General features: G+C 33.8%; 3 protein-coding genes across 5 annotated transcripts in view; 2 read left to right on the top strand and 1 right to left on the bottom strand.

Moving 5' to 3' along the window:
• Pino (protein pinocchio) overlaps nt 1-4,063 on the top strand; it is a 254,434-nt gene extending 250,371 nt beyond the window's left edge. For both annotated transcript variants that reach the window (XM_073971485.1, XM_073971486.1), the window contains 3 exons: nt 313-373; nt 2,209-2,458; nt 2,532-4,063. In XM_073971485.1, coding sequence (XP_073827586.1) covers nt 313-373; nt 2,209-2,458; nt 2,532-2,762 — 542 coding nt within the window. In that variant the 3' untranslated portion in view covers nt 2,763-4,063. The remainder of the gene's footprint in view (nt 1-312; nt 374-2,208; nt 2,459-2,531) is intronic.
• Nucleotides 4,064-5,261: 1,198 nt separating this feature from the next.
• Nucleotides 5,262-13,497, top strand: LOC141393410 (venom allergen 5-like). Its single transcript, XM_073966404.1, has 5 exons — nt 5,262-5,455; nt 5,516-5,797; nt 12,909-13,033; nt 13,107-13,208; nt 13,262-13,497. Exons 1-5 carry the CDS (start codon nt 5,315-5,317, stop codon nt 13,458-13,460), a joined length of 849 nt encoding a protein of 282 aa, XP_073822505.1. The 5' UTR covers nt 5,262-5,314; the 3' UTR covers nt 13,461-13,497.
• A 23-nt stretch (nt 13,498-13,520) lies between these two features.
• Nucleotides 13,521-15,346, bottom strand: LOC141393411 (uncharacterized). 2 transcript variants are annotated; one of them, XM_073966405.1, is made up of 6 exons: nt 15,150-15,346; nt 14,921-15,087; nt 14,601-14,728; nt 14,107-14,298; nt 13,594-14,044; nt 13,521-13,532 (listed from the first exon to the last, which is right to left on the bottom strand). In XM_073966405.1, the coding sequence occupies exons 1-5, from the start codon at nt 15,261-15,263 to the stop codon at nt 13,947-13,949; spliced, it is 699 nt and encodes a 232-aa protein (XP_073822506.1). In that variant the 5' UTR covers nt 15,264-15,346; the 3' UTR covers nt 13,521-13,532; nt 13,594-13,946. The 2 variants fall into 2 exon arrangements, with proteins under 2 accessions (XP_073822506.1, XP_073822508.1); XM_073966407.1 differs by lacking the exon at nt 13,521-13,532 and having other exon boundaries at nt 13,630-13,758; nt 13,892-14,044.
• Between the last annotated feature and the right edge of the window lie 6,852 nt (nt 15,347-22,198).

Raw genomic sequence — 22,198 nt, 5'->3', positions numbered from 1 at the left:
TTCACTTTCTTCAGTTACAACCAATAAATTGTCTTTGTATTCTAATTACATATTCAACTCTCTCCCTCTTCCTCTCTCTTTTTGGTATTACATAAATTATTTAACATGTTTTTTTGTTATTGTTGTGCTAATTAAAAAATGTTATCAAAACACTTCATTATGACTCGTTGTTGACTCGTTTTAATGGTATTTCCGGGTTATTTTTTATGATTGTTGTATTTTGACATATTTTCTTTATTATTCTCCAATTTTCGTGTATGCATTTATCATTAACTATTTTGTTTTCTCGTTTTTTTTTGTTTTTCTTTGCAGCCACAACAATGTCTTTAGCCAGTGTACATGGTCCACAATTCACCGATATCTGTCCATTGGGGTAAGTTTCAAGAAAACAACAACAATAACACTTTTTTGGATAACACTTTATTCTATTTGATAAGCGTTTAAGGTTAAACTTTGGATTTATCTTAACTTTTTTTTTGACTCGTGAGTCACTTTTGTTTGGGCATTTAGTAGCGTTAGGGGGGATTTAGATTTATCATTCATTAACTTATTGCCTTGAAAATGATTTATATCTTTATTTAAATTTTTATTATTTTGTTGCCATAATTCTAAAAATTGCCATTGTAAATGCAAAATAACGTAACTTTCGAAATGATAAATTTGTTATACCCAAATGATAATAAATTTCATTTTGATTAGGTATTTTTGGGGGAATTTTCAAACATTTTAGTTTCCTCATGTCAAGAAGACCCCTCATATTGATTTAGATTTGAATTAATTTATAAAATCTTGGAGTTCGATATGTCACCGGGCCACTTAATTCCCATATTTATTTTATTCTACCATTTATCAATGATTTCTGTATGTGAAGATTTTCCCAAACCATACCACTATAGTGACAGGAAGCTAAATATTACCCTCCTTGTTAATTAGTTATCCCAGTTTTCCGCTGTTACATTTTAAGAGAGGGCTTTTCTACCAATCAATCAAAACAATATACTTGAGGTGGTAATTTGATATGTTGCTGGGCCACTTAAGTTAAATGATGTCATTTGTTCGCCCTTCAACACCTATTGTTCACATTCTAGGTTATCTACTTTTTTCTTTTGTCCACTTTCAGTTTATTCTTGAATTAGGGAATTTTGCACAATCCATTGATCAACTATGTTGTATATTTTCCTCAATGTTACATATGTGCATTTCACCTCCTTATGTCATTAAACTCCAAATGAGAAAGATATTTCACGTTCCCCAATCAAAACAATCAACAAAGATGTGATAATTTGACATGTTACCGGGCCACTTAAATTACATTTATTTTCTTCTCCTTATTACACACTCATATTATCTCTTTTAACTAAACATGGGAGACATTTCCCACCTATCAATCAAAACCATCAACATTGATGTGCTAATTTGATATTATGCTGGGCCACTTTAGTTACACTTTGTTTTGTGCTATCTTTCTTCCTTGTTTATTTATGTTACATAGTTTCTTAGGTTATTAACCTCTTAATTGGAGTTTCCACTTATTACATTGACAGGACAACTATTTCCACAACAGATGTCAATGTTCTCCAATAATGCATTTCACTGACACAAAGCCAGAGATGGGAGTTATGAATTATTTATATTAAATAAAGGGAAGGAAAAACGTCATCACATTACAAATGTACTGTTTTGATTCGTTTGCATTAAATGATGAATTTCTTCGTATCACTTTAATGATAACCCTGTCAAGCAGCATTATGCGGACATTTTTTTGTTTATCACCAAACTCCTCTAGACAAAGATAAACTTTTAAACTTTAGAATGACGTTGTATATTTTTATATTATCAAAACATTATCTTCCAACTTATTTTTTTTGATAAGAAATTCCATAAAATGACGGCACACGACGCCCCCTACACTATTGTTGTTAGATTTTTGATTTATTTTCCACTCGATTTATTGATAATTTATTTATTTTTGTGAACATTTAAATTTTAACAACAACAAATACCCAGAGATAAGATTTATTTTAATTTATAAGCCTTTTTTAGTTTAACGTAAAATGGTTATATTAACGTCATTCACAAAAATACTTAACTCGGCTGATATCAGCAACCCCTTATAAATCTAGGGGAGAGTGTTTTTAAAGCGTGTCACGAGGCCACCTTAGATTTCATGTCACTAATCTGTTTCTTCTTCTTCTTCTTTCATTACAGACGCACTAGTCTCAGTATGTCCTCATCCTTATCGGATTTGGTTGGCAGCCCCTTGGAAATATCCATGGATAATGTCTTAACCATTGAAGAGTTGCGTCAACATATGGGCTCCTGTTTTACCTGCGGTGTTTCATGGACTGATGATCATGTTTCGCTAGACTGCAGTGAATGTGGTGGTTACAGTGTTGAACGTCCCTGCCCCTTGTGTGATGGTCAATGTGGTGTCCAATGGAAACGTGATTTTACAATGGTAAGTTGTTTACTCGCAGATTGTAATTTGGACTTTGTTACTTATTTTTTCCTTCTTCTCTCTTTCTTTACAGTCACATGCCTGTGGTAAAGCTCGCTGGTTGGGTGTGTGTCCCACTTATCCTGAAGCTGCTGCCCACTTTAATGCCACCACCTCTGCTACCACCACCATTACAAATGCCTGCAATCCCAGTGCCGCTTCCTGTGCTGCAGCTGCTGCCACTCAAATGCGTTTGGCCACAGAGCTGTGTGCCCGCCTGGAACAGTTATCAGCCTCGGCTGGCTCATCAACAAATCACATATGAGTTAATGGCCGCCAAATACCAGCAGCATTCTCATCATCATCAAATCAGCGCCATTGAAGACACATAATTTTCATCATCAACTTAAGTTTAGAAGAAAAACAAAGACATCAAGAGGAGGAATCATCCGAACACTGCTCATCAAGTACCAAAACCAAGGGCCTCCACCCGGTCGTCCGTTGGTACACAACACATGTAGCTGCTCAAATATTGTTCCAGCCCTGGTTCTCTCCGCCCTGGTTCTTTGTTTTAAATATTATTTGTAATATTTTTTGTATAATTTAAGTTTAACCACTAAGTTTTTAAGTTATCCTCGCCGCTACAACAACCTCTTACCCGCCCTCCCCACACCAGAAAACATCTTAATCTAAGTATGGTTTAGTTGAGAGGACAAATTACAGCTTTTTTGTAATTGTAAGCCACCAGTTACTAAATGGGTATAAAAACAACAGAACAACAACAAGAAACAAAAGAACTAGTCGCTTGTGTTATTATCAAAACGTTTATACATCCATATGCCTGCATTGACTGACTGACTGCTCCACTAAACGAAATCTAAACTATAAGTGAAAAAAGACTATTGCTCTAAGTTGTATGATATTAAACATAGAGAAAATGGAAGAAAGCAAAACAAAAAAACAACAAAAAATAGAAGAAATATAGAAATGTGTTTTTTGTAAAGCAGAGATAGAATTACAAACAAACAAAAGAACTCTATATGCGTACCTATCTATCCAATAATAATAATAATTATTATAAAAAATGTATATGTATTTATGTTTTATATATAGAAAATATATAATAAACGAAAAAAATTAAACCAGGCTAGCTTAAAAAAGATTTTATCTAAACAAATAATAATTTTTTATTCTTGTTTTTAAGAGTTCCAAACACAGTTCACACACAGACATATTTTTTCTATTTGTAAAACATTTGTAAAACTATGCTCAATTCTTTTTATTTTTTGGAAATCCGTATTGTACTTAACACCAACCAACACCAGCAACAAGAAAAAAGCTCAAATTAAATTTTGTTCATGTCAATCTTTTGTTTCGTCTTTTTTAAAAATTTGATTTTCTGTGAAAATCAAAAAGTAAAAAATTCTTTTTTTATATTAATTAAAAGAAAAATATATATTTTTTATAGCTAAAGAAAAATTACGCCCACAAAATCTGTTAATTTGATTTCTTTATACAATAGTCATCTAAAATACAATATTTTATGTGATTTAATTTTTTCCACACACACCCAAAAAACAAAATTATTAAAATATTTTTTAATAAATCAATTAAAATTTAAAAAAATGTGTTTTTTCTTCAAAATGGGGGATTATATTGTTGAAAAAAAAAATTATTAACAAAGACTAAATAGTTCTATAATAAATTCGTTAACAATGAATATTGTCCATCCCTGGCCAGAATTCGTTTTGTGTTGAAAAATACCTTGCGCATCATGTTGGAGTTTACAATCGAAATGAGACATCATTAAATAATCAAAGCAAACAACATTGATGTGCTAATTTGATATGTTGCTGGGTCACTTCAGTTACATTCTGGGGTCTAATTCTCGCATCCGTTATCGAGCGAGTTTTTGTTCGAAGACAAATTACGAACGATCGAAATTTTTGGATTCCCTTCTACGATCGAAATTATTTAAAAAAGTTATCGATACATACGGTTATCGAACGGTGAACACAAAATATTACAAACAAACAAGTTGTTGTGCGGCGAAGTTTCTCGTAAAATGAAATGAAAACATGAAAATTGTTTAAAATAATAGAAAATTGCGAAAAAATAAAAGTAATAGTGACCAGAAATAAATTCCACTATGTAAAAATATAAAAATCGCATTCTGGCATTGGAAAATATATTTTTAATTTTTAAGAAACAGTACCTTTTTGTGTAGTTTTTACTCATTTTATTTGAAAAATGTCTTTAGTATGTGATTTTGATTAGTTTTATTGCAAAATGTTTCATTAAAGTTCGTTTTGTGATACAAAAATAATCATTTCGACACCAAATGTGTGGCGGGCGAAAACTCGCAAGATTCCACTCGAAAGTGTATTCGACAACGGATGCCGTAATCCAAATACTGAAAATATCGATCGAAACAACTCGATCACGTATGCGAGAATTAGGCCCCTGTTATGTCCCTTCCTGATTGATTATCTTGCTGTAAGATACACCAAACACATTAGAGATTTTTGCAACTTTAACATTTTTATGGTGATTTACCTATATGACGCATACGAAATGGAATTCAAATTAACACTTCAAACCTAGTTGATTTGCTAAATCGAGAGTTATATGTAAAAGTACTATGATATTAGCTTTCCCTGCCAAATTTGTGCCGGAAAGTTGATGTGACAGCTTTTTAATGCACCATGGGGGATTAATTTCACCCAATCTTTTAAACAACGTCTATGGGTACTGTGAAAGTAGTAGGCAAGGCAAATTTAATTTAATTTATTGCAACATGGTAGTAGGTATGTATATATTTTTATTTACATTTTATTATTTTTTTACCCAAACATTATTCATTTTCCAATTAACAAAATGATTTTCTTCGTCTTCATGTTCTTTGCATTTATCACACCATTGCATCTATGGGAATACTGCAAACCTGCAATTCATAAGGAATTGTGTGACCCTCCCAAAATTCACACTGTTTGCGATCCATCAAAGGCCTTTGACGATGTAAGTTATACAGATTAACCAAAAAAAAAAAACAGAACTTAATTTTGGAAATATTTTTAGAAAGTCAGCATGATTTCGAATGAATTCAAGGGTCATGTACCGATAACAATAAAATTGAAACGTATTTTTATGCACATTCATAATGATTATCGTAATCGTGTGGCCAGTGGTGAGGAGGTGAAAGAGTCATCGGGTCAACATTTTCCGAAAGCTTCACGTATGCGTGAGTTAATATGGGACAATGAATTGATGTATGTGGCCCATATTCATACGGCACAAACTCGCATGGGTCACGACAAATGTCGGGCAACACAACGTTTTAATTTTGCCGGTCAAAATTTGGTAATATGGTTTTGGTAGAATTTCAAATAACCCAAAGGGTATTAAATTTGTTCACACATATTTTGCTTCAGCAAGCAAAGCTCAAAGGCACATTGAATTTAATGTGCTTTGAACATGCCCCTCCACACTACACAATGACACCCCTAAAATATGCAATAGAAAAATATGATACCGTTATCTATTTTACTTCCGTTAAGTGCAATAATGCAATGCATCTGCCAGAAAGAGTCCGTTAAAAAATACCCACACTGAAACGGTGTTGCCAACCATTTTTTTCATATTTGTATAAATTTATAAAGCCAGCCATACTGCAATTATAAGGTCAAGTAAAAAGATCAACTGATTTCACATAATCTGTCAAATTGACGGTTGTTGTAAACTTATCATATGAAAACAAACCCAAACATTTTGAAAGGTTGAAGTTATTTTATTCACAATAGTCATGTTGTTGTAGTTACTGGTTCACTGTATTTCCCCCCATACCAGTTGCTGATATTTTTCGTATATTTGACACAAGTTTCGAAAACGATATCATTTTCGAACATTTGGTGAAACATATTTTACTTTGGGTTTTTTCACAAAACTAATTTTATGCTGATTGTCATGGTAGAACAAGAAAAGGTAGCAGCAATACCCAGCTGACTGAACTGGGTTGTAGTGTTAGTGTCAAATTCCATTCGACATTTTATGTATTTATTTCTATGTTCGATGTATATTAGGGATATATATTTTTGAAGAACAAATTTATTCATCAGAAAAAAAAACTATTTCCCATAAAGACGGCTTCATATCATTGACATGTAACCTCCTCCAGGTCCGAACGACATGCCGCACACTAAAACATCGCTTATAGAGGCGGTACAATATTTGTTAATATGTGTGGTATTTTGTTAAACTTGAAAAGAATTAAGCCCTAATAAACATGTGCTTTTTTGTTTTCAAAAGCAAATGATTGAAACATCTTCTCTTTTTTCAATGAATTACCAGCGACCCGAAACATTTTTGCAAGTATTCTACTTTCTGCGAGAAATGATGCATTTAGTGGAATGATATGGAAACATTCAAATTGAAAATCTAACGAGTTTTCATTCATGTTTTCCAAAATATTCAATCAAATGTGAAAAAATATTAGTTTTTTAAATTCCAATAATTTATAGACATTTCCTTGTTTTGTTTACATTTACGTTGACACTAAGGTTTACAAACAAAAACAAATTCCTTTGTGGTTGTTGTTCGAGTTGTATTTGTTGTAGTATTAACTTTACCTTGTATTTGTTCTACCATGGCTGATTGTATAAAATTCCCATTTGCATTTTTCAAATAATTTCGCTTTAAATGCTCGGTATAATATAAGCAATAAATGTTTGTTGATAAAGGCAACATATGGGTAGGTTACCAAATACAAGACAACAATAGCTGCGTTCCTTTACTTACCTGAGGTTACCATTTTTAGCATTTGTTACTATTTTTAACCTGCAAAGTGTTCCTTAACACCAAAAAGTGGTTAAACTGGCAGCAATTTTTAAGAGAGTGAGAGAGGAGAGCTCATATGCCTTTATTATCTTCCACCGGCTACCAGAAAAATTTCTGCAGGTAAAAAATGGTAGAACTGATTTTTCGACATTTGTTTGACGATTATTACACAATGAAGAAAAAATGAACGAAAAACAGAAGAAAAAGTCGAACGCTGACAAAACAACATTAAAAACTGTGAAATAAAAGAAAGACATTGATTTTTATGTTTCTTTTTGACATTGCTACCAGATCTACCATTTTCCGTTCCTTTACTTTTCTGGTAAAAATGTTCTGAGAGAGCAATTTTGGCACTTTTCTCTTTTACCAATGTTACCAAGTAAAGGAACAAAGTTACTATCTGTCTTTTTACACAAATGTTCAGTAAAAGAGAGCGAAGTGAGAGAACAATTTTGACAGTTGTTTGCTGAGAAATTGATAAAAGTTGCTGAAAGAATTTTCTCAGCAACATTTAGCAAGTTCGATCAGCTGTTTTTTAATCATCTGCTAATGGTCAGCTGTTCAATGTTTATCTGATTTACATATGTGGAAAAATACTACAAATATTACTATTCAGCTATATTTATTAGTCCCAATTTACATTAGGCGAGTTTACTTGCGGCAATTGGCAGTTTGTGGGTGAGAGAGGGTGCTGAGAGGCAAAGGGTTACCATATGCCTCACCTCTGTCTCCTACAAAATGACAATTGCCGCAAGTAAACTCGCCCAATGTAAATTGGGACTTATTGATTATTGGTTATTAATAGGTCTGTTCGATAACACAAAAGTTTGTACAAATTTGTGCAAACTTTTACAAAATGCTGTTCGATAACAAACTTGTTCAATGAAAGAGAAATGAGAAGCAGTTGCAAGTATTTGCAAGAACTTACAAATACCTGTTACTTGCGAAGTTATCGAACCGACCTAATATATTAATTATTATACCCTCAGCATTTATGCTAACGAGGGTATATACATTTTCATACGGGCAAAATGTGCCTCATCGAAATAATGGTTTTAGACCCCAAGTATGTTTGGACGAAATGTGTTTCAGACAATTTGGAGTCGATTGAGTAATGTCCGTCCGTCTGTCTGGCTGGAGCGCACGATAAGTCTCGAACTGATAAACCGATTCGGTTCAAATTTTGGTTTTCGTAATATTTTGCCCAAACTTAGTTTAAGTTCGAAGATGGGCTATATCGGTCCACTCCTTCAGGTACCTCCCCCACAAAAGTTCGAAACTGTTCGGAAAATTTGTGCGCACGATAACTCATGAGGGGAGTAACCGAATTAGTCCATACTTTGCCCATCGTAAAATGTGTACTACGCTTAGATAAGGTTTTAATATGGACTCAATCGGTCCACTCCTTCGGTTACCTCCCACACAAAATGTCGGAAAAGTTCAGTTTAGGACCAGTTCACGAATCGCTTTAATTTTTGTTGTAGCAACTTGTGTTCACTGCCCCCCATATAACGGTACAAATTTCATAAGGGGCAAGTCCATACTTCCTGAGAAAATAGCCTGAAAGGTGCAAAAAACCCCTATGAAACCGTGTGTAGTGGTTGGAGGGCAAGATAAATCTCGAGCGGATCTGCCAATTCGGTCCAAAATTTGGCCTTCGTAATATTTTGTCCAAACATAGTTTAAGTTCGAAGATAAACCATGTCGGTCCACTTCTTCAGGTACTTCCCTCACAAAAATTCAAAAATCTTCGGAAAAAATATGCGCACGATAACTCTTGAAGGGAGTGACCGATGTAATCCATACTCTGCACATCCTAATATATCTACCAGATATAGATCAGATTCGAATATGGACTATATTTGTCTACTCCTTCTGGTACCTCCCACACAAAATTTCAGATAAGTTCACTTTAAGACCTGCTCTCGAATCACTTTGATTTTTGTTGAAACTATTTGCATTCGCTATCTCCATTACGACGGTAAAAGTTTTTTTTCTGGAGCAGGTCCATATTTCTTAGTTTAACTTCTAAAATGGCCCATGTCGGTCCTCCCTAAGGGTACCTCCCCCACAAAAGTTCAACATTTGTATTAATTCCTAATCCAAATTTTTTTGTTGAAAAAGGGCCACAAATTTCTGAAGAGACGATAAATACTTTCTATCTGTCCGTAGATGAAAGTTTCAGTTCACATTGGCTGAGGGTATACCTCTGTCGGCAAAGCCGACTGACACTTTTTTATTTATTTTGCTTAAAAATGAAGAACTTTATCATTGCTTTCGAGTTGATTTTTCTTTCATACAGTGAATCACAGTCAAAAGTATACATTTCAATTTCTTTCATTAAAACTGTGATTGCTAAGAGTTAATTAATGATAGAGATTTCATTCTTTTTATATTTTTAAATTAGGGTCTTAACTTAAATATAATAAAATAAAACTAACGAAATTCGGGTAAATTTAAGCATAGTACACACCGGCCAACAAAACTGACAGTCATCGAGGTCTATTTTGTTAATGTCAAAGACTAGCTGAATAATTACTTTCCTAATCTCTAAATAATACTTTACATATTGTATATCAAGCATTATTACCTAAACAAAAGTTTTTATTTGCCAGAAAATTGTAGCAAAAGTTCGTTGACTGTCAGTTTTGACTGATGGTGTGTACTCCCCTTTAGATAAAAAAATAAAAATTGTTAAGCGGGGTACACACGATCAGTTTTGACTGTCGATTTCTCGAAAATATCGATAAATGTCAAACCGTCCAGCAACCACAAAATATTTTGTGGTTGCCTGATGACTGACAAAAATGAACGGTCACACTGGCAAGCAACCGATTGTTTGAGCAAAACTGACAGTCAAAACTGATCGTGTGTACCCCGCTGTAAGCAACATCTGGCCTGTTCCCGTACTTTATAAAGTGTTAAAAGTTGTAAAAGTCGTAAACGATTTTCGTATACAGGGCAATCATGAACATTTCCCTCGGAATTTTTTCTCACGGACAATAATTTAAATAGTAGTAATATATCTTATCCTTATTTCCTTCGATAAAAACAAGATTCCCTACACCGGAAGCACTCATACTACCCCATACCATAACAGAGTCTCCTCTGTGCTTTACGGATTGAATTGTGTGTTTAGGGACAAAGGCCGTATTTGCTGTACGTCATACCTTACTTGACGCCAATGTTTTTGTTTTGGTAATCAACTGTTATGCTAGGTTTGCATTTTCGAAATCCTCTCGATTTCAACTGTCAATTCCATTGCTTAAACGTCAAATGAAATCCAATGGATTTCAGATGCGATTTCATTTGACGTATACACAAAGTAATTGACAGTTGAAATCCACTCGATTTCGTAAATGTAAACTTACTATTACCTTGCCAAAGTTTACTAAATGCTGTCTTTTTACTTTTTTCTCTATTTTCGTATCAAAGAGTAAAATCTCTCTTACTCTCTGAAAAGAAGTTACTGAATAATTATTACTGAAAAAGTAAAAAGACACATCTAATGTTTATAACCAGTATAGCAAACATAACAAATATATAAAGACGAAAAATGTTTTTCGCCAATATCGGAAAAACTATCGTCAATTCTGTTGCTAATAATATTATAACTGATATTCGAAATCGAAGCTTTTCCTGCCACAAACTGAGCGACGAATGAATCGTTTTCAAATCATTCTCGAACAAAATATTCGCAAAACTATCGAGAAACATTCGCAAACGATATCGTGTTTGATACCAATGGTATGCTGGGTTATTGCATCATGAAGTAAGGACATGTATATATTATGGCCTTTTGCAGGGTTAACCTACTTTATGAAGATTTATTGAAATATAACAGTTAGGTATAGCTGTTTAAGTCGTGACGTACAAAAAATATTCACCTACCTACCACAACAACGCTCTCTGAGCGTCCGTATTACCCAAATACGTTGAATCCGAAATCCCATTTAAAACACAAAAACCGCGACTGAAACTTTATTAAATGTTTTCATTCGCAAAACAAACATTTTTCCTTTGCAATAAATTGTATTTCATGTTTTGTTGGGCTTTTGTTTTCAAAATTCAAAACACACACATGCATACATACAATAACATATCGTACGTTCTGTCAAAGTTGAATATGTTCAACTTACAAAAAGTATACGCTCGACGTATTTCGGTAGTTCTCATAAGAATACATGTGTTCTACTTTTTTCACCACACCCGCCCTGGGAATACGCTCGTATTTAGGCATAGCAGTAAGCAATGAAATTGACTTTTGAAACCCAGTGGCTTTGTTAAATCCGGTTATATAAACGTACTATAAGCCTCTATGTTTAGATCTGCGATTACTTACTTACTTACTTACTTAGCTGGCCCATTACAGAACATTTGTCCTATAGGCCGAACTAAGAAGAGATCTCCATTCCTCTCTATTTGTTGCTTTGCTCTCTGTAATACCGCGCCTTTTCATCTCAACATCCACTTGTTTGCGCCATCTATTCCTTGGCCTGCCAATTCTGCGTGCACCGCCATGTGGCATGTATTCATACGCCTTTTTAGCGGGTTCATCATCGCTCATTCTTATGATATGGCCTAGCCAACGCAATCGCTGCATCTCGATACGTTTAACAATATTGATGTCGTTGTATAGGAGATACAGCTCGTGGTTCATGCGACGTCGATATTCACCGTCAACGCAGATTGGTCCGTAGATCTTTCGAAGAATTTTTCTCTCAAACACACCAAGCACTGCCATGTCTGCTTGCGCAAGTACCCAGGCTTCGGAGCCATACATCAGCACGGGTAGTATCAGTGTTTTGTAGAGCGTTATTTTTGTTTGACGAGATGTGGCTTTGTTTTTAAACTGCTTACTTAATCCAAAGTAGCATCTGTTGGCCAATACAATTCTTCTTTTTATTTCACAACTGATGTCGTTTGTTGTGTTGACGGAGGTGCCGAGGTAGACGAAGTCTTTTACTACCTCAATATTATAGGAACCAACTTCCACAGTCGGTCCGAGCTCAATGGACGCATTGCGCGTCGACACCATCAACTTGGTCTTCTCACCGTTTACCGCCAGACCCACTTTAGCAGATTCTCCTTCGACCTTTATAAAGGTATCAGTTACTTCTTTTACTGATCGACCCATGATGTCTATATCATCAGCATAAGCAAGTAACATGTGACTATTGGTGTAGATTGTGCCACTTCTTTTGACGTTTGCCTCTAGTATAACCTTTTCTAGCAGGATGTTGAAGAGGTCACACGAAAGGCTGTCTCCTTGTCTGAAACCTCTTTTGGTACCAAACTCTTCGGAGAGGTTCTTTCCTATTTTAACTGAGGACCTCGTGTCAGTTAAAGTCATTTTACAAAGCCGGATGAGCTTTGCGGGAATACCAAATTCAGACATGGCTTGGAATACCTTTGAGCGCAGCGGACTGTCGAAGGCTGCTTTATAATCGACAAAAAGGTGGTAGGTGTCGATCTGCATCTCTTGGGTCTTCTCCAGGATTTGCCGCAGGGTAAATATCTGGTCAATGGTGGACTTGCCAGATCTGCGATTATATTTGTTTATTTCACATTTCTTTTTATATTAATCTTCGCTTCATATTGATATTATTTTTAATACCATACATATTTTATTATTTAGGGCTGGAAAGGTAGCGCATGTTCCATACCCATTATTGAAATGTTGAATGAATCTTTACATGAAATGTATTTGGAAAAGAACCTTGTACCAGATCCTGTGGCAATGGCAGATCAATATAACGCAGAGTACGGTGTAAAAAAACATGATTATATAGCTATCTAAATTTATTCTTCTATCTTTCGCCACACATTCTTGTAGAATCAAAAGTGCTCATGTTGGACACTTCACCGCCATGATGAATGATCGTACCTCGCGCCTGGGTTGTGCCATTTCAATTGGTTTAAATTGTAAAGCTCCAAAGTAAGTATTACTAATAAAATATAGGGAGTTTTATTAATTATGACCGTTTTTAGTACGGACAAAGTTTATCCTTGGTGCTATTATTTGGGATGTAATTATGATGGTACAAATCTTTTGAATAGCTACATTTATAAAACTGATCCTAAACAATCGGCTTCGCAATGTTCTGACTGGGGTGTTGGCAAAAGTTCGGTATATGAACATTTGTGCGAAAATTCGGGTGAAATTTTTGATCCAACATTAATGCCTTGAATGACAATTTTATATCAAAATAAATTGCTTGAATGAATACTGCATTTGGTCTTCCGTAATGCGATTCTGTAACTGGTTAATTGCCGAATTACAGACACATTGTTGTTAAACGAAAATTTTTAGGTGACCGTACTTGTTAATAAATATTTTCGTTGAGTTTAGTCCTCGGCCCAGTGTGTCCGTTGAGTGTCATTTCTTGTCACGCGTTGACAGCAGCAGCCAAATCAAAAAATTACTCTATACACGAGGTTTCCAGGATGTGGAAGAGTATTTGGTTGCATGGGTTGGGGATGGTTGACTAGAAGAATGGTATTTGATCTGAGTTATCAGCCCAATTATGAATATCAACTCCCCGTGAGTTTTCTCAGTTTTTGCTTTAAGTTGAAACGGCAGAAAGACAAAACTCACGGGGAGTTTACATTCATAATCACCCTGATAACTTATGCCACAGAAGTGGCGTCAATTTTATTGAATACTCTCTCTTTCTCAAACATATTTTTGACTCGAGGCACAACAAAGTAGACAATTACGTTTACTAGGTCGACGATCATTTCGTATTAAATATTGCAAGGATTTGTGGGGATCTGAAATTGCAAATAGAATTAGAAAACAAAAAATCTGAAATGAAGATTTCGACTTGAATTACCCAGTGACTCTCCATTGATTTGAAACTCATCTTGAGTTATATATTTCTGTAGTTCCTTTTGCAACGTCTTTATATCTTTTATGGCATTCATAATACTGTTTAACTCTTCTTGATTGAAGTCCGGTGCTATTTGCTTGCACAGCAGTAGCTGGCCCAAAACATTACCAATGTTTGTGGGTCGGGAACGATGTTCTAAAAATATCGAAATATTCAGCTATATAGACGATCATAAAATGGAATAAAACAAGGCCAGGCAAAGAAAGTAAATGTTCTACAAATCATATCGCAATTTTATACTACGTTTACATTTACGAAATCCACTCGATTTCAACTGTCAATACCTTTGCGCATACGTCGAATGAAAACTCAACTGAAATCCATTGGATTTCATTTGACGTTTAACCAATGGAATTGACAGTTGAAATCGAGTGGATTTCGTTAATGTAAACCTAGCATAACTCTCTTCTCTGTCTGGCCTTTGGGTTGTAATTTACCATAAAGTTTACTCATGTCCATTGGTATAATTTGTATAAGGCGATAGCATTTGAATAACTCATTCAAAAAGAGTTGAAGTAGTTGAAAGAGCAATGTGGCATGGGATGTATCCGATACCTCGGCGGAGCTAATAATACAAAAAAGAAGGAAACATATTGAAAAACTGGAGTCCGTGACATAAGGATTAAGGCTGTAATATTAAAACAGGTTCTTTTTATCCATTTCTTTCTTAAAGTTTATTTTTAGCATCCACTTTAAAAAAAACCTACTATTGAACTCTTTCTATCAATATCTTCCTTCCAAATGCATATCAACAAACCTTTTCGCCAAATCAATCATCACCTCACTAGCATGCTTCGATTCTTCCAGACATATATGACGATATTTTCGTATCCTTTCGCGTAACTCTGGATTATCTTTCGATTGACCAACATTTATTAGCATGTCACGAAATGTAGCCAAATGTAAATTTAAATCCATTACGAGCTACAACATAGTGAATAAATTAGAGTAAATAATTTACATATTGACTATTAAAATCCCTTTACCTTTTGTGGATTTTTCGTGGGCAAAAATATATTTGGTACATATATAGAAAGACGATGTGCAATAACTGTAGAATTGCGACAACTTTCATAATGATATCCGTTAGCATTGGCCATTGCATAAAAATCAAAAAAAAAAAATATTATTTTGGTGCTTAGTTGTCGAGAGGCCGTCAATGACTAAAATCCATGCATCTAAGATTGTCCTTTTAAAAAGGACAAAATAAAGAATGTAATGTAGAAATTTGAATGAATGAATCTTTTGTAAAATGTAGAGTAAACAGTTATTGTCTTGGTTTATCATTCATAAAAGCGTACATATCTATGTACAAACAAACACATGCATATTTGACTACATGAATTACATCTTGAATTAAACGCATGGTCCAGTTAACGACGAGTGGCTACTGTTATTTCATGGCAAAAGTCAACAATCGAGGTCGAGGAAATGAGAAAAACTTTTGAATGAATAACGGTGGTTAAACGGTTTTGAATGTCACCCCTTTTCGGTTAATGGTTATTATCTTTAGTAAATTGAAAATACGACAAAGGGTTATAAACAATCAATTGCTCCTTTCAAGTTATTCAAACTTAAAAAAATAAGTTCATTAATTTTTAGAGGAAAATTTGAAGATGTCGGTTGCAGACTGAAGGCCGATTGAATGCTTTGCTACAAGATCTATTTAACAGGTCACGTAAGTAGCACAACAACAACTCTATTTTGGCAGAAAATTCTTCAATATGTCAAAATGTTTGTTTACGTTTTCATACAATTTATTCACAATAACAAAATATTTGACAGATTGAAACCAATCAGCTGGCCGTTTTACGCCACCTTATAATTTCATCATGCTTTGCTACACAAGCGCTCACGTACAGAAGGGGTTCGACTGGACAAGCCAATTTGATAGTGTATCGGCCGCTTAAAGGAGAAAACTGTCAAATGAAAAAAAATATAAGTCTCATGCCCAATGAACGCAAACAAACAAAACGATTCCCATACCAATCACACAAAGTCACAAACTTTTCAGTTTCTCAGAATCGTTTCGCTTTTAAAATAACACAAAACAACAAACTTTTCAATGCAAAAATACGAAAGCCGTACGATTACTGAAATGTACTTCGGTTATGCTTTGCCGAGTTGTTTCATTCACCACCGAAACAAAAATAATTTTTGGCAAACATTTGCTGTGCGAAATGATCAATGACACATATAGACACACATTTGATTGTTTAACAACCCTATCAGCTAACAACGGTTGATGTTTTCAACCACCAAACGTATCATCCCAGCAAACCAATCGTACCGACATCGTAACGAAATCGGAACAAAATTCGGACGATACGTCCGAAATCTGATCCGAAATCGTAACGATATCTTAACGAAAGTTGTATAAAGTGGTTGACATAATTTCGGAACGAAATGTCGGAGCGACATTGCATCGATTTCGGTCCGATTTCGTAACGAAATCTGAAGGAAATCCTTGGGAAATTCGGAAAGGAAATTTCTTTCCGACATTCCTTCCGAAATCGGTACGAAATCTGAATTATTTCCTCTCCGAAAAATCGTTTAGAAATCGGAACGAAATCTGAATGACTTTGCTTACGAAATTGTACAGACGTGTCGGAGATCAGACATTTGGTTTGCTGGGATTCGTTGAATCGTTCATGTGTATTGAACTTTTTCGTTTTCTATTCTTTGTTGGGGAATTGAGGACTTTTCGTTGTTCGTTTTGTTCGCACTCACGAATGTAAACAAAACGAAACTAAACGTGTGTGGTGGAAAAAGGTGGAACACATCGCTCATTTACTCAAAGAGTGACACATCTCAAAAAATCAAGTTTCGAGAAAAACGCGTTTTAAGTTGCCGATTAAAATTTGACTTCCCAACTAAAAAGATTATTACATTAACAGTACATTTACATTTACGAAATCGAGTGGATTTCATCTTTCAATTCCTTTGTGTACGTCAAATGAAATCACATATGAAATCCATTGGTTTTCATTTGACGTTTAAGCAATGGGATTGACAGTTGAAATTGAGTGGATTTCGTAAATGTAAACCTAGCATAAAACTAAAATAACTACTTGGACCATATTTTGCAACCGGATAGCCAGATATCAGTGCTAAATTTCTGTGCATGATCAATCATGTGGTTTGTTCCAGAACCTACAAGAAGCTAATATTTTTTACTACGATAGCATTTTTCCCTGTATGTTACCGGAAAAAATAGTAAAAATTAGTAGATTCTTGCAGTTCTGGAACAGACCAATGATTTGAAGTGTTTTAGTGATTCAAAACTCGAAAAACTTTTGTATTGAATTATGCCAAAGTCGTAGTAAATGTGTTGTAACTCGTCGAGTTTTAGAGATCAGCATGAAAATTTGACACAAGATAAAGTACAAGTTTTCTTAAATCTGTAGTGCGATTCTCTAACTCATTTTTTGAGTTAACGACAATTGTCGGTAAAATTAAAATGCTTATAATTTCGGTAACTACCGATGTTTTTCGGTAAGTTAGCGACGAATAAAAAGTAGTCGTAAAGTTCTACCGATAGTAAGAATGTTGTCAACTTTTATTTGAACTTTTCTTTCATAATTTTGCGTTTTAATTTTACCGATTTTTGTCGGTAACTCAAAAAATGTGTTAGAGAATCGCACTACTCAAGGAATATTTATAGAAGGTAGAAGTAACAATCAGCTGTATTCTTACTTTTTTTGTAAATTTAATTTTCAAAATGTAATAGGGTCTACTCAAGAAATTTGAAACATCGAATGGTATGTTCCAGTACTGCAAGAAACTACTAATTTTTACTATTTTTTCCGATAACATAAAGGAAAAAAATGCTATCGTAGTAAAAAATAGTAGCTTCATGCAGGTTCTGGAACAGATCAGAAATTTGTTACCGTAAAATACTGTTTCTCTTCCTAAATGTGTAATTAAAATGACCTACGACAGTTCTGAATGCTTTATATTTACATTGTCATTCAAATTTGTTCTATTTTGGAGGATTTTCAAAATGTATTTATGTTTTTCCTGAGAAAAATTTTGGAACGACCCTATTATTCAATATTTTCTTTGACAATTAATTTTCAATAACAACCATGTTGTTTTTGTAAATTTGTTAGTTGTTGTAATTCATGCATATACCTTCTATAAATTTACCTTGGCACTACTGATTGGTTGATTTGAATTTGCTACCTTTTTCTTGCTTTTGGTGCAGCATACTCTCGGGCGCAGTTTAAATTTTAAAAGGAACACAAAGTTCCTTTTAATTTATCTGACACTTATTCTTAAAGCAAACTTGTAAGAATAAAAAATGGGGTTTCTAACACTTCCGTTACACATGCCAGTGAATTGGTGCCAATTGAGTACATGTATTATACTCGAAAATGCCGAAAAAGTGTTCGACTGGCATGCAGTTTTCTTGTGTGTTTACACATGCCAGTGCAAGTTCAATTTCAAAATTATTTTAAGCCGCATTAACACACAAAAGTGCATTATATTTCAGATTTAAAACACAATTCACAACATATTTTATTACTTTTTATTTTATTTCGTTTTAAAAAGATTGTTTTCAATCATAAACATAACGAATCTGGTATTGCCGCCTTTTCAATATTGTATAATCCCAGAGGGGAAATTATTTATCAACCTATATTTGCATGAAAAACATCAAAATTATGTCTTTACTAACCACTAATATATTGCAGCTACCAAGACGTATTACTTGTGTTTCCTAATCTTTTTGAAAATATGCATTAAATCTTTGCATTCTTAAAAGAAACAAAAATGTACATGGATTAAAAAATAGTCTCGGCAACTCTTTTTTCATTTTCGACATATCATTGGCAGCCAGCTCAAAATTTTGCTGGCATGAAAAATCTAGTGCCAGTGGAGTCGACAATTCAAAAAATGTAATTGTGGTAGTAAAATATTGTGTATGTATTGAATTTTTCGAACTGTCACTGGCATGTGTAAAGGTTGGGTAACCGATACCGGCCAATATATAACTACAGAAAGGATGTAATAACGGGCCTATATAAATTTGCCTTGTTATTACCCAAATACGTTGAGTTCAAAATCACGTTTAAAACACAAAATCCGCGATTTTCCTTTGTAATTTTTTTCATTTGACATTTCTTTCCTTTGTGATTTTTTTCATTTCACATTTTCGTAGAACAAGAATTGATACCCAGGTATTGTTGGGGGTTTGTTTTCAAAATATAAAACACATAGTCTTTTGTCAGACTATGAACATTTTCATGAAAATGTTTTGACCTTACGGTTAAGAAGAGAGAAGGGGATACAGGTTTTATTGTACTTAGCCATGTAAACTGTAGGGTTGTTAAACCTAGTGAATTTTTACATTTTTTTAAATCTAGTGAATTTTTACACGACATACGGTATTTCTTCATAGTCGGTGTTTAGACGTTCAAAGTTAATGGGAAAGAAAATTCAGTTTATTGGAGAGGGAGTAGAGAGGAATAATGCTTGGTTTACATTCGGCGTCGTTTCGTGATTTCGAAGGCGTTTCGTGATTTCGCGCGGAATCAGGCAAAATTTATTATGATTTCGCATGCAAAAATGAAATCATCTCATTTCGTGATTTCAGCGAAATCAACATCGAAATCACAGTACACATGATATACAACCCTGTTTTTGCCTAAAAAAGTACCAAAAGTTGCAACACTTTTCACGCATCACAATAAACAAGGTAGATGGTCAATGCTGCAACAAAAAAGTTTAGTAACAAAATGTGTAAACAATGTGAAAAAAAATATTAAATTACTTTGTTACAATGCTATTTTCAATGTGTTCCCGTACTTTTTAATAGTAATGTTAGAAAAAAGAGCGCCTTGTCAAAAATTGCTTCCCCATACAAATTTCTTAAAAAATACGGGAACAGAAAAATGACGGAAATTGCAAAAACTCCAGCAGAAATGTCAAAATCAACGTATCAGCCATCGTATTTAGAAGCCAATAAACATGCTGCTGTTTGTACTAGGCCAAATATCTATAGCAGAAAACAACAGCTGTTTTTGTTTAAAGAGATTTAGGAGTAGGGGAACGCATTTCTAGCACTAAACGGGAAAACAACTGCCAGTTGTAATATTTTGCAGGTTATGAACACAACTTTTATTTAACAAAATTTATTATCATGATGTCTCAACGATTAAATCATTCTTTTTTCATTTGTTCGTATTATACACAATTAATACGATATATAGATATTTTTACGATAATTTTCGAAATAAAGTTCTATATTGTCGTATATTTTTGATGTCTAATTCAATTTACAAGAAATTGTTTGAAAATTCATGTTCGATCAGCTGCACATATGCATCTACCTTGATTATTGTGATATGATTGAAATCAACAAAAAATAAGTGTAAACACCGGGGTGTATTTCAGGATTTCGTGAAATCCAGTGGATTTTGGAGCGTAAGTGTAAACTTGGCATAAGAGGGGGTACACACACCCCTGTACTCGCAAATTCTGTTTTGTTTCTTTATTCTTCGCAGTTTTTTTGCATTTTCTTTCATTTTATTTTCTCCGTCGGCAAATAAACAACAATGCATACATTTGAATTAAAAACTTTTGTGTTGAAAAATAAATTGAACAAAAAATTTATCAGTAAAAATTAAAAGTAAACATTTACATACATACATACATACATATGTATTTATTAAATTTTTAATTAATTTTTTTTTATTTCTATAAGAAATATCGCGTTAGTATTGCCTTTGAATGATCAAATAAGAAAATGAGTGTGAATAAGAATCAGAAATTTGACAAAAACATTATTTGCGTGTCTAAACTACAAGGAAATTTTAAAAGAAATTGAGAAGAAAATTTGCGGTTCCAGTTTGAACGTATAAACACGGACATACAAACGACCGGCCGAATATTTAGTGAACTAGGTCGTTCAATTGAACTAAATTTTAACAACTCTTGTAAATTGTAGAAAGCAGGGATGCCAAGTTGTTGGTTTTTCCGTAACTTGTAGTGATTTTTGACGTACAAAAATCAGTTTTTAATGTTTGGTTTACATTCGGCGTCTTTTCGTGATTTCGAAGGCGTTTCGTGATTTCGCGCGGAATCAAGCAAAAATTATCATGATTTCGCATACAAAAATGAAATCATCTCATTTCGTGATTTCAGCGAAATCAACATCGAAATCACAGTACACATTACATACAACCCAGATTTTGCCTAAAAAAGTGCGAAAAGTTGCAACAGTTTTCACGTATCACAATAAACAAGGTAGATGGTTAATTGCTGCAACAAAAAATTTTAGTATCAAAATTTGTAAACAACGTGAAAAAATATTAAATTACTTTGTTACAATGCTATTTTTCATTGTGTTCTCGTACTTTTTTAATGGTAATGTGAGAAAAAAGAGCAAATTGCCAAAAATTGCTTCCCCATACAAATTTCTTACTATGCCAAAATTGTATGGCAGAAAACAGGAGAATAGGGTGTTATTCGGCGCTATTTTTGTTTAAAGAGAATTGCAAGTCTTGCTAGACTTCAGAGTACGGGAACGCATTTTTAGTACTAAACGGGAAAACTGCTGCAAGTTCGAAACACAACTTTTATCTATCAAAATTTATTATTATGTCACAACGTTAAAACCATTTTTTATATTTTTTCATCTGTTAGTACTATACACAATTAATACGATATATAGATAATTTTACGATAATTTTCGAAATAAAGTTATAAAGTTCTATATTGCCGTATATTTTTGATGACTAATTCAATTTACAACAACTTGTTTTGAAAATTCATGTTCAATCAGCTGCGCATATGCATCTACCTTGATCATTGTGATATTTTGAAATCAACAAAAAAATAAGTGTAAACATCGGGATGTATTTCAGGATTTCGTGAAATCCAGTGGATTTTAAAGCGCAAGTGTAAACTTGGCATAAGTGTTGTGGCGATTTTTATTTTAAATCGCTACCGACTTTTTACGCAACATTTTTTATTGTCATCACTTTTAAAGCAAACAAAAATGAGTAGGCAATAAACCGAGTAGCTATGA

The sequence above is a fragment of the Musca autumnalis genome, unplaced genomic scaffold (genome assembly GCF_047663935.1).
Source record: "Musca autumnalis isolate F117 unplaced genomic scaffold, ASM4766393v1 scaffold_2, whole genome shotgun sequence".
Lineage (NCBI taxonomy): Eukaryota > Metazoa > Arthropoda > Insecta > Diptera > Muscidae > Musca > Musca autumnalis.
Note: the sequence above shows the minus strand (reverse complement) of the source record. Positions and strands in the feature narration are given on the sequence as shown.

Coding starts and splice junctions, on each gene's coding strand:
- LOC141393410 (XM_073966404.1), top strand. CDS start 5,315: ATGATTTTCTTCGTCTTCATGTTCTTTGCATTTATCACACCATTGCAT. Junction 5,456..5,515: donor CATCAAAGGCCTTTGACGAT/GTAAGTTATACA, acceptor AAATATTTTTAG/AAAGTCAGCATGATTTCGAA. Junction 13,034..13,106: donor GCAGATCAATATAACGCAGA/GTACGGTGTAAA, acceptor ACATTCTTGTAG/AATCAAAAGTGCTCATGTTG.
- LOC141393411 (XM_073966405.1), bottom strand. CDS start 15,263: ATGGCCAATGCTAACGGATATCATTATGAAAGTTGTCGCAATTCTACA. Junction 14,729..14,920: donor ATGATTGATTTGGCGAAAAG/GTTTGTTGATAT, acceptor TTGTATTATTAG/CTCCGCCGAGGTATCGGATA. Junction 14,299..14,600: donor GGACATGAGTAAACTTTATG/GTAAATTACAAC, acceptor CGATATTTTTAG/AACATCGTTCCCGACCCACA.